Consider the following 13,126-nt stretch of genomic DNA (forward strand, 5'->3'; position numbering starts at 1 on the left):
CTGTTTAAGGGTTAAAATGAATAAAGTGAATATTTTTCTCCACTGGATGACTTTTGGCACTAGAACAATAGTCAGCTTCAAATTGACTAAATTACTCGTGCTATTGTGGTGACAGAGGTCCTTACTTGCTCTTTGTAAAAACTTAAAGATATATCTGAGGTTACTTTAGCGTTGACTTAAAACCACACTGAAAAGGCTCTCTTTGACAGACAGCATAAATCATACTTTGATAAGTAGTTTTTAATAGCAGGTTTTTGATCACACAGTTTACTCCTAAATTTACATTTCTGTGACATACTATTGTAAAAGTCTAGAGCTAAACAACTACTTTTAAAAAGTGATCTAATCAATTTATAACTTTTTAAAGTACTGAACATTCTGTGTATCTTACATATCTTTGAACTTATTTTCAAAATCAATGTGACCTTTGCAGTGTCTGGTGTTAATTATTGCTATGGTTCAAATAGAATATTATTAACTTTTCCTACCAAATGACCACTAACTTCTCATATATTTGGTTAATTACTGTTATTATGGCTTCTGTCATTCCTCCAGCAACATAAGAGACATGGCTTGTAGCATTCAAATGGCTGCATTTCTCACATTGCACTGGAAGATTGTATCAAAACTTGCAATGTTTCTTAATATGGTCAAGTGTAGAGAAAGTATACTGTATATAGTAGAGATTGCTGTGTCTGTGTGAGGGGGTAGAGGGAGAGAGAACACCCAGATAAGTCAGGCTTGTGAATAATATGTCACCATTGGTGACTAGAAATTTCCCAGAGGATCTCGACAAAGTGGCTCAGAGTCCCAAACAGCCTTTTAAAATCAGTTTTCGAAATTTGTATCTACTCTTTCCTTGCCCTGAGGTCGAGTCATAGAGAAAGGGTGCAGTGAACTCTAATTAGCTGTTTGCATTTACCACAGGTGTCTTAACAGAAAAAAGCCTGGAAATTGCTTTTGTATGGAGTTTGAGTAAAAATAGGTACTTTACTAACATAGAGAGGCTATTTATTACTTGATGTGTTTTTGGTTGGGAGCTCTGACAGTAAAAACTAGTTCTGGTTTGAGTTCTAGAAAGTTATAGCTCAAATTAAAGCGGGAGGGAGGATAGAGATGTTCACCTGCAATGCCATGCCCCATTTTGTTGTAAATAGGTTCTGATTTGAGGGAAAATATTTTTTGTTTTGACTTTGATTAGTTATATTCTGTGAAGGGGAACCAGCCAAAATATCTATGACACTGTGGCCATGATTTTTATGTAGTTGCTTTCGTGCTTCTTTGAAGTTACATCAGTGTGTGTGTGTGTTTAAAAAAACCCCAGTGTTTTCTTTCTGGGTTTTCTGCTCTTTAAAAAAACAAAAAACTATAATCCCAGAATAGCTGTCTTTTCTAAGCTCTGAAATTAGATCATTATTATTTCAAAAAGTAAGTTTTTACTTTTTACTGTGATTGGTTGGGGAGGGGGGAGGGTTTTACGGAGGCTTTCTGATCTACTTTTATACTTCAGGGATATGCCCAGAACCCAAACAGAGACAAATCTGTAGTTTGGGTAGCTAAGTGAAAATCCTGTGATTATTCACTGTACAAACTATTACTGTGCTGAAATCAGAACCTAAGAAGGTTCTGTTTCCAGCACAGGTATGAATTATTTCTGTCTCTGATGAGAGAAAAATGTATGCATAGTTTGATGTTCAGTCAGTGTCACCAAACTGAAGTCTGGCATGGAGAATATAGGCAACTAAATAAGGTTGATGTACAGGAACAAGGTATGGTAAGGAATGTTCTTCCAGTATCGGGTTTCAGTGTTGAATAAAAGGAATGAGATTGAAAAGTAACGAGCAGACCTGAAATAAGGTCTCTGTGAGGGTGTTTGTTTAAAGATGCGAATTGGTGCCAGAACTGTTCAGGTTGCAACTAATATTCTGCCTAAAGGTGTTGTAAATATAAGTCTTCCGCTTCCTTTTAAGAAACTAAACTCACTTTATGGTTATGTCCCATCTTGAGCTGAACTTGAAAACATCCTTTGCAAAATGTCCCTAAAGAATGGAAATGGCACCAATGAATGGTATTGCTGGTAAAAGAAAAAATACAACCCTGATAGAACGCTGCAGAAAAATTGCCTACACTTCAAAAGGATAATGGATTTCAAAAAGCGGTAAACAAGCCAAACCAGTGTTCTGTGACTTGGTTGTATGTAAAGAGACTGCCAGTGACTGTTAATGGAGAAGTAAGTTTCAGCATGCCGTGCACCACAGGACTACTGATTCTTCCCGTTGCTGTTATGTCTGATAAGATACAATCATCTAGACAAACTTAATAGATGTTGGTCAATCTAATGATTGTGCTTATAGATATCAGCACTGAAGCAGTTTGGAAATGCTTACAAATGTACAAGATTTTCAAGTATCTGTAATGTTCTATTACAAAAGAAGGTTTGGGAGGATATCAGAATCTTTTTGAGTCTGAGCTCTTCATACTGACAGATGCAATTTTTATTACACAACCATTTTCCCACTACCAGATAATGACTGCACAGCAACTTTCACCTACCTGACAGTGTTCAGTAAATTATCAAGTGTTTAGCTTATTCCACCTTGCTGATAAATGTACTTTATCAGCAAAGTGATAAATGCAAAACTAGAAATATCACTTTATTCAGAAATAATGAAGAGTGACTTCAAATAAAAGTGTGTGACCCTGGTGTGGATTTTCAGCCAACTTTAAATAATACCAGCTTCAAATGTTAGGTTTTAATGTGTTGTGGAAATAGCATGCAGACACCATTCCAGGTGAGCTTATTTTTCAGTTATTATTAATGGATTTAGAGTAGACATTTTTGTGACTTTGAGCTCCTTTCCTATGCACCCTAAGCTTACATTAATAAATATTCTCTATTGTAGTTTTGAAAGAATTCTCAAAGATGATGTAGCATTGCAGCAGGAATTTATTCTTCCCCAAACCATTTCAATCAGATGCCAAACATGGCTGATTACAAAGAAAGAAAGATTTTGAATGAGTTCACTAGGAAAATTGGTTTTATTTCCTAACTGCCATTTAAATCTGCCATAGTGTACCTGCTTTTTAGTAACAATACTGAAAAAATAGGTTTTCCGTTATATCTAGATTCTTTCACATGGGCAAGACCTGCGTAGGGCTTACTCAGAGGGACCTGTGATATATTTTGTAGAAAGTTTAAAAAGTTCTTGGTGCAAGATTATGATATCCCCAAACGATGCCATTCACCCTTGAGCTTTGAAGAGCAACCAAAATCCACACCCCAGTATTTGAAGTCACCTCCTTAATAGTTAAGCAGAACTTTGTTTCTTAAAATTTCACCAGATTATGTACTTCCTGAAAATAAGGCTGTTGCCTTGTACAGTTAGACATCACCACTTTTACCACCAACAGGAAAATATAATGTGTTCCCTGTGCATTTGGCCACTGCGTTAATGAGTCTTTTTCCATTTACAGCTGATGAAGGGAATGTGAAGGAACTAGACCGAGTTTGGATTCTCCACAAGAGAACAGCTATGCATTACAGTGTGTATAAGAGAAGGCGGAAGGGGCCAAGTGATGAAGAAAGTGTTCGCCAATATGCAACTCTGGTGGGACAGGCATGTTCAGAGCATATGTTGCTTTTTAGAAGCTGAGGTGTTCATTCTGTGGGTGTTCTTTGCAACGATACCTTATTGCACTACTGCTGGATTGTATAGCCCTGCAGTTTGATGTTGATATGCCTATTGAAAATAGAGACACATAAAGTATTTCTTTATGCTCATAGGAAATTTATACATTGGCTTATCTTACAAAGAAATACCATTTTTGGCCATTTATATCAAGGGTCTGGCAGAATATAATGATCTTTTGTTTTATTTGATAATCCTAATCCCTTCCTTGCTTTCTGAGAAATGGTGTGAAGTGCATAAGTGATGGGAACATATTTTTTTCTGTAGGGTTTTGTAGATACCTATTAGGGAGAATATTTAAAGTCACTTGGGTGCAGAAATGTATGAAAGCTGCAATGAAATGTATGTAATTCCACAAATTTAATATCTTCTTTCACTGTTATAGGAGGACTAAATATGCAGCTGCATGCTAATATTATTCCGGAACCCAATTAAACTAGGGTGCTTGGAATTAAGGCTGTGTTTGTTCTATTGAATTCAGTGGAAAAAAACAAATTCTTTTACAATGTGGACCTGGTTTATAGAATCTATCCTATATGACATACCATAAAGCCATCTAATGTAAATCTATGCACTGTAGATTATTGGAGATTCACTGCAAAAAAAAAATTATGGTTGCTTTAAATACTGTCTATACTAGTCTCGAAATACTAAGGAACTTGGAGATTTGAGATGATTTTTGTAATTGGTACTTGGGGAAATGTTGGAATTGAAGTCAAGCATAGGATTGGGGTCAAATTGCCAAAGAGATTACTTTAAGTCAGCTGGATGAAGTAACATCTTTATGTCCATCCCAGTTTTGATTGTTGTTGTTTTGTATTCTTAATGCCTATTTGTGTTCATTGCAAAATTGTTGAATTCTATTTCCAACAAAAACAAACAAACCCCCAAACACTTTGACATTAAGGAGTACTATTTTTTAAAACAAAACAATCAAAACACAAATGTATCAGTAGAATGGAATTGTACCTACTACGGCTGTTTTTGCTGGATATCCAGAACGATTGATGTCACTCATATTAGCTTTCTGAATTTCATTAAAATGATAAAATAAACAAATTTAACAGGAGTATTTGTTATGAATTCTGTTGTACACCCATTTTCATAGACAGCCTTTATCCATTTTTGTGTCACTGTCTGCTAGAACAGGCCATAGGAATCCAGTAATGCATTTGAAATTCTCGTGCATAGTAGTGGGCTCTACATCATACTGCTGCAATGCGTATCTGCTTTACTAAACATGTTGCCAGAACAGTACTGATCACTGTTGTGGAGAAACTAGGAAAGAGATACTGAAGTCTGTCCCCTGTGAAGACGTATATGTACACTCTAGCCGTATCCTTCTCACATGTAAGCTCTACACATGAGAAGGGGGAGCAGGGATGAATGCGCTAGTTCTCCCCCACACACACACACTTGCTGTCCTTACCACCTTTTACACTTGGAGGCTGACTATTTATTTATTTATTGCATTTATACCCCGCCTTTTTTCCTCTTGCAAGAAACCCAAGGCAGCTTACATTATCCTCCTCCTCTCCATTTTATCCTCACAACAAGAACCCTGTGAGGTGAGTTGGGCTGAGAGTCTGTGACTGGCCCAAAGTCACCCAGTGAGCTTCCATGGCCGAGTGGGGACTAGAACCCGGATCTCCCAGCTCCTAGTCCAACACTCTTGCCACTACACCACACTGGCTCTCTGACTATCTGCAGAGTAGAACCTCCTCTATCCATGGAGGCTCTTCCTGAGATTTTAGAATCTTGATTTTCCAGACATTCCAAAAGAAGGATCTCTGTAATCATTTCACAGCCTATCATTCCATGTCTAAAGCAAGATTTTAGATTGGATCCAGACTTAGTCATACTTAGAGTAGACCCATTTTAATCAATGGGACTTGAGTTAGTCATGACTACCTTAAGTTCCATTAATTCCAATGGATCTACTTAAGTATGATTAAGAATTGATCTAACCTATGATGTTAAGATATCCATAACTTTAAAATAGTGTGATAAAATAGATGTGATAGCTAGACCCTTCAGGTTTTTTCTTCTAACTTCCCAATGTGAACATCTGCCTGACAAAGAGGACCATGAGAATACAGCTGTCACTTAATGTGGAATTCCATATTAAACCTTAAACAAAACATACTGTTCTGAAGTCCTCATGCTGTGGATGCCTTTCTGTTCTGTTCCTGTTCTTGGTCTTGCAAGATGAAGATCCATTCGTTATTTCCACATTTTGGATTTATTCTTGTCAGTGTAAAATGTGATGATGTCGTTATGGGTACTGAACACAAACCAGAGGAGTTTCTCCTGTACAAGCCCCTCTGCTGAAGAGGACCTGATGGATTGTGTCCTTCAAAATTACAGAGCTCACCCTTCCCAAGGCGTATACATCTAGAGCTATTCTGAAGTCTTTTCTCTGAGTATAGTTACTTGAGTAATTTTACTTATAAAGCAAGAATACCATCTCATACTACAACATGGTGTGGTCTACAACACAAATTTTATAAAGCATACTTTATAAAATATATAAACTAAAACACAGTTTTATTGATGGGATGTTTATATTCATGGAATTTTTTGACAGCTGCTCTAAGTTGTATGATCTGCCTGTTCTAGGTTAAGGTCTAGACTGGGGTGATCAACTTGTAGGCTAAAACATCTGGAGGGCCACAACTCCCATCAACTCTAGTCAGCATAGCCAATGGTGAATCATAGCAGTTGTAAGCCAAAACATCTGGAGGGCCACAAGTTGCCCATCTCTGGTCTCGATTCACCTGTTTTGTTTTCGATACAATTCATGTTCAGAACTGAGATCAGTATTGGGCCATACTCTGTACTTGTTCACAAAAGCTGATCCCAAAGAGTTCCTGCTGCTCAGCAGTCAAGCCATTGCAGACCTGGATGATTCATAAATTAATTTTGAATGAAGTTCTTCTAGGCAGATTTTTATCCAATTGTTCTTTCAGCAGGACATCTTAATGCACTCCACACTGTGACCTTTAAGAGGGGATACTCACAAATTACAAAGAAATCTAGGCATGCGATAGAAGCTGTAGAGAGAAAAAAGTGACATATGTCCGTGTCTCAGCCAAAGGTGGGTCAGGGAAAGCATGATCCATTCCTACATCCAGAAAATATGCATCTTTCTGTGTGGAAAATGGACATCTACCATCTTCAGATGGAACCCAAGAGCTCCTTGTGCCGCCTCTCCTGCCGTTGTTTGGAACACTGGAAGTGCCTGAGAGCACTGTGCAACTCAAGCAAGCTGAGTTTTCCCTCCTAATTTATGTATACACTACTTGATGTATTCAAAATGGAAGCAGAAATGGACAGCATTCAGTTAAAATGCATTATGGCTTCCTTTAGTTGAAGGATTTATACATACATCTGACGTGTAATTTTCTTCCTGATATTTCTCATTGTGGCCTCATTTCCTCAACATATGAGGAATCCAATAGCTATAATCTCTTTTAATTATGTGTTTCTCTACCTTAGAACAATAACTCTTCAACAGAGGAGTTGTACTGTTTTTATGAATCAGCACTTTTTAAAATGGTCATTTTGTTCTCTCTCTATATATATATCTATATTTTCAAGGCATTGTCTATGCCATAGTAGTCCAGGAACCTGTTCTAAGGAGAAGGATTCATCCCTAAAACTGCCTTATGTAACTGCTATTGTCTTAATCATATTTATTTATAAATTGCCTAAAATTAGCAGGCACTGTCACTAAATTTTAAAACATATTGACCTGTCCTTAGGATCACCTTCTGTGATTAACTAATACACAATAGGAAGAGTAAGGGAGTGTGTGCAAAAAGAAGGGAAGCAAATAAAAAGGAAATCTGAAAAAAATGGATTCAGGACGGAAACCTAGAATAGCTTCATGCTTTATAGGAAGGAAAGACAGAATAGGTTTTCAAAAGAAGAGAAAAAGGTGTATATTAAGATGCTCTCACTGAATTCAGATTTAAGGAAAAGAGCTTCTAGGCACATAGACATTTGGGCTCTGCCAGTTCTCCTATATGGCTTTGCCCAGTTCCCATGAGGCTCCAGCCCTGAATCTATTTCCCAGGGCCCCAGATTCAACAGTGATTGTAGCTGGGGAAGGGAAGACTTAAATCTCCCCATTTGCTGCAACACCCCCTCCCCCACACCACCACATGGCAATTAAGCTTACATTTAAAAAAAACCCATGCCACTGTTTTGGGATGATCTAGGTCAGGGGGCAAATTAATTGAAGAATTCATTTTATTTGAAATTATTTGGATGAGAAATTAATTGGCTAGCTTTGCCTCCTATGAAACTTAAATAAATTATTTCTAAATGTGCATATACAGAGATAAATTAGTATATGTAGATTTGTGTCCTATGGGCTAGATGTTGAGCTCCAACTCCCATCAGCCCCAGCTAGCATGGCTAGTAGTCGAGGGCAATGGGAGTTGGAATCCAGCAACAACTGGAGGACCACAGGTCTCCCATCCCTGCTCTAAGGCCTTATAATTACAACCAACACTATGAAAATGTGATATTAGTGTAAAGTGAAGCATAGGTGTCTGTCTACTGTAGGATCATGATATCTTGATCCTTGGGTGGAGTGGAATGGAGCTGGGCATACGATTGCTGTGTCTCAGCACAGACAAGGAATTCCAACATGCACTATTGAGCTATACTGGCTCATGGGTTGTATGTATAAGGACTAGACCTATGTAGCCTAGCATCTTGTTTCCCATAGAGACCATCCAGATGCCTCTGGGAAGCCCGTTGTTGTTCCCCAGCTACTGGCATACAGAGGCATATAGCCCCTGATGCTGGAGGTAATAGACAGCCATCATGACTAGTAGCCATTGAAAACTTTATCCCCCGTGAAGCCACTTTTAAAAGCTTTCTAAGTTGGTGGCTATCACTACATCTTTTGGCAGTGAATTCTATAGTTCAGCTATGCACTGTGAAATATTTCCTGTTGTCAGTAATGAATTTCCCATCATTCAGCTTCACGGGATGACCATAGCTTCTAGTATTATGAGAGAGGGAGGGAAACTTCTCCTTATTCATGATCTCGACACCATGCATTTTTTGTGTGCACCAATAGCAGCTAAAAGTACCTTCCACACTTTTCAATCTTTTATAATGCTTTTCTTTAATAGCCTTTAAAATTTCTCTCAGTTTTTGTGGTGATGTATGGGAGAGGAAGCTCTTCCATATCTCCTTAATTTATACACCTTAATAATTTCTGTTTGTAAAGGAAGAGACCAAGAATGTTGCCAGATATGCTGCAATAACTACAAGGAATATTACGGTAACCAAGTCAGACTGAACATTTAGGTAAGATTATCTGAGAAGTCACTGATGATTGGTCTTGGTGTTGTTGTTGTTTAGTCGTTAAGTCGTGTCCAACTCTTCGTGACCCCATGGACCATAGCACACCAGGCCTTCCTGTCCTCCACTCTTTCCCGGAGTGTACTTTTGCATAAATTGTATTACTTTATCAGACAGAAGAAACAACAAAATGATCAGGTTATGCATGCACCACCAGGGGGCATGTTAAAGCTTGCAAATCACAAGCTCTCAGTAACCTTTTTATCATTTCAACAACATCCCTACGTTTCCAATTCTGGATTTCCTGTGCTGCTCTTAAAACCAATTTTCATCCCTAATCCTGATGAAGATGAACAGGCATTATTGCAGTCAACATATACTACTAAGAGTTTAAAGTGACTGTAGTGTAAATACACACACACACTTACTTTATACAAAAGATTACATTTATCTTGGTTGAAATAGCTGTAATATAAAGAGTCACTGAGAGAATATTTAATAAAGCATTTTAGTGTATTCAAAGTAAGTGTCACATAGCAATTCAGTTCTGCTGCTCTCTCTAGGGTTGTGATCTGAAGAAAATGCATGAATTACCTGAAGTTTTTATTGCATAGGCTCCCATTGGCCAAAAGGAAAGCTGTCATTTTGTTTAAAAAGTGATTTCTCTCTTCAACTGTTGTGGCACAAACTTCAAAAAGACTTCCTGGCATGTGAGGTACTCACTTGGTATCTTTTCTGTTGTGAGCAAGCAGGGATAACTCCTAGAGCTGAGGAACAGCCATTTAAAATGGATGCTCCTCTTTGTTCTCATTGAGACATGGGGAGCAACAAGATGACCATGAGGCAATATCATGAGACAAAATTATTCTGTCCTAATCCCAGAAAGAATACCCCTGAGGGATTGTTTTCCATTGCCAAATTGGTGGCACTATCTTATTTCCTGTCTTGTACCTTTTGCAAACAAAAAATGAAATGACCTACTTGTTATGCACATGCATGCTGAGAAAAATGGGCCTAGTTGTGTAATTTCTTTTCACCAACTCAGGAAGATGAGAAATATCAGCTAAACAATAATTTGATATTTTGGCAAGCTATACATTTTACTTTCCCCAAGGATTTAGGAAGGCAAAGAAGTTAAAATATTACGTAGTACATTGTTACTTGTATCAGGCTATTTCCACTGACATTTTTGAACACAGTAAGTTACACATCACCCATTAATCAAAGGTGGTTCTCCTAGCCCATCCTTGCCCTTTGTGAAGCAACTTTTAAGAAGCAAACTATCGGGTAAGATGATATAGTACACTACAGTACATTTCAGAAAAAAAAACATGTTTTGATGAAATTTCAAATTTTAAAAAGCAGTCTGAAATTGAAATTTGACTTCACAATCTCAGTGTTTTAGATTTTTGTTTTGGCCAGCTGTCACATGTCATAAGCTGTCCACAAATTCTTTCAGAGTTCCAACCAGTTATTAAAAACTACACAGCATAACATATCATGTGTCCAGCATCAATTGCCACTGCATGTCACACTGTTAATTGTCAAATCTCTACTGTCAAATATAAATACAAATCAAATATTAAATGAAATTTCAAATACTGAAAGGTTGTCCTTTGGGTTCTGGGTGCTGTGTCATGCAAGGCTCTATAGGTCAAAACCAGCACTTTGAATTGAGCTCAGAAACAAATTGCCAGCCAGTACAGGCGGGCCAGAACTGGAGTCATATGTTTAGAATGCCTAGTTTGGGTCAACTATGTAAACCTACAGTTTGTTAATTTGGGACGTGCAGCAGTGTTCATTCATTTTTCCTCTCAGATGTTTTGGCCGGGTCAGACCCTTGTAAAAAAAATAAACCCGTATTTCCCTTTCAGCCACCCCTGTTGCTATTAACCCTCTTATTATTTCATTGGTTGTCCCCTTCCTATAGAAATAACAGATGCCACTGCCTAGTTGCTCACTGGCGCTCTGTCTGTCAAGCAAGGAAGCAATAGCAATGACGAAAAAGAGGAAGAGCAAGAGGAGTTGGCATTGTTGGTGATAAAGTAGCCTTGCTGAGGAAGGGAGCCCCTTGACGGCATCTTGCCCAAGGGCCCTCAAACACCTGGAGCTGGCACTCTCCTCATGGTATTTGTTTCCTGGATCTGCTGTCCTCACTATAACGCAGAAGCCATTGACAAACAAGCAATATATTGAAAGAAGCAGAACAGACAGAATGGCCTGCATCCAACCCTCACTCTTCTGAGAAGAGCCTACTGAAGCTACAGCATCACCAGTCTCCTGGCTTACTGATCTTGTTTCAGCCTTAATCTATACTGGACTGAGTAAATCCCAACAGCATTAACACCTATCCTGAAAAGTGTGAGAACCCTATTTCATGTCAAGCTGGATAGTCTTATCTTTGGAGTAGGTACATTATCTGTCTGCAACATGAGTCCATTAAAGGAAAGAAAATAAGCCCGCTAAAGGAAAGGAAATTGTCCCCGTGCTTGGGGAATGTTGAAACTTCTTCAAACAAAAGAGTGCAGCTTGGAAAGACTGGGGCCTGTGGGGACAAGTCCTGACCTTTGGACATGAATGTACAGTGCTGCAGTTTAGATGTATTGTTAACAGTAAGTAGTTTCTCAGCGTGTGAGAGTATCCTGTCAAAAATCAGTAATTAACTCAGTGGGTTCTGAGCCAGGTTGAATGGGAATGGGTGAGGGGCAGGGGTCTAAGGCTAGAAAAGTGAGATCTTTGTCTTGGAGACAACTTCGTGATAAGGAGAAAACCTGCTTCCATCCTTGACTCTGGATAGCACAGCCTTGTCGTCACTGACAGTCCTGTAGCAATGATTGCACCATCCATCACCCCTGTTGTCTGTGCAGAAGAAGACAGGACCTCCATCAATACCCACCTACTGTCATAATAATGGATAATTTTGCTAGTAGTGAAAATCATGACCAAGCTCACCAGGTTGTTAAGATGCATGAGAAGAGTGTCATAAAGAATTTTATGCAGCAGAGGTCTAATAAGTATTAATACACCTCTGTATTAAGTGGGTTTCAGTTATGTAGGCCATGGGTCAGTGGATCTCAGGCTTGTGGGATCTATTCTGTTTTTTACCATCATAGTGAGGTCTACCAACTGGAGCCAGACACAAAATGGTGGCTGAGGGAGCCATTACCTATTGCACCCCATGAACCACACACTAGAATATATACAATTCTCCATGGGAGTTACCACAAATCAGGGATTATAACACAACAAAGATATATATTGTCTTTAAGTATACTGTCAGTTTGTGGGTTTTTTATGTTTTTAAATTTTGCATATTGTATTTTTAATGTTTTTAATCTTGGTAAACCACCTAGAGAGCTTTGGCTATGGGGCAGTATAGAAATGAAATGAATGAATGAATGAATGAATGAATAAATAAATAAATAAATAAATAACACAAATGGCCAGCAGAGCTCAACAAAGACCTGGTCAAAAGGAATGAATGTGTAGCCCTATTTTACAGATGAGGAACACTGAGGCTGAAAGGTTAGCAATTAACGCAAGGCCAGGCATGGCAGAGATTGTTTTTCCTTACAATTTTCCTTGCTCTCTTGAAGTATTACGAGTCAGAAATCCTTGGAGATCTATTGCAAGTCAGCAGATCCCAATCTACCCTCTCCCCGCCCGCCTGATGTAGGCCATGTACCAGATACTTTATTTCTAAAGATGCTGTCCATTCAGTCTGAAATACACTGAACCCCTGATTAACAAGAGAAATCTCCTTAGTTGAAAGAACGCTGTTGGAATGTTGCTGTCATTTGAAAGAAAGTGAATGAGAAAAAAATACATAGCAGATTGCAGAAAACTGCAGTGTTGGACTGGATGCAAATATACCTTTACCTACCACCGAGGGAGGGCTTGCTAGGCTGTTTGCTATAGGGTCTGTTGGCTGAGCCACAGAGGGGAACCTATTTAAAAATTGGCACTCAGATGCTATATCACACCTGTGGCAGCCAGAGTATGGAAGATGGATGAATGATGCAAATCATTGTTAAGAAGTCACAGAAGGCTTGCACTTATCAGTGCAATGGGGGATGCACCTTCCATCTGGTTGTGAAGATTTTGGGCTTAAAACA

At 38.5% G+C, this 13,126-nt stretch overlaps 1 protein-coding gene across 18 annotated transcripts in view; it reads left to right on the top strand.

Moving 5' to 3' along the window:
- ATE1 (arginyltransferase 1) overlaps window positions 1–4,759 on the top strand; it is a 102,928-nt gene extending 98,169 nt beyond the window's left edge. For 11 of the 18 annotated variants that reach the window (XM_084846034.1, XM_084846035.1, XM_084846027.1 and 8 more), the window contains one exon: window positions 3,475–4,759. In XM_084846034.1, coding sequence (XP_084702160.1) covers window positions 3,475–3,653 — 179 coding nt within the window. In that variant the 3' untranslated portion in view covers window positions 3,654–4,759. Of the gene's footprint in view, window positions 1–2,007; window positions 2,179–3,474 lie in introns of those variants that run through there. The other 7 variants (XM_084846040.1, XM_084846043.1, XM_084846042.1 and 4 more) reach the window with 5 other exon arrangements.
- The last annotated feature ends 8,367 nt before the right edge of the window (window positions 4,760–13,126 follow it).

Source organism: Heloderma suspectum, chromosome 3 (assembly GCF_057233095.1).
Source record: "Heloderma suspectum isolate Gila_16-S chromosome 3, 16-S_ref, whole genome shotgun sequence".
In the NCBI taxonomy this organism is placed as follows: domain Eukaryota; kingdom Metazoa; phylum Chordata; class Lepidosauria; order Squamata; family Helodermatidae; genus Heloderma; species Heloderma suspectum.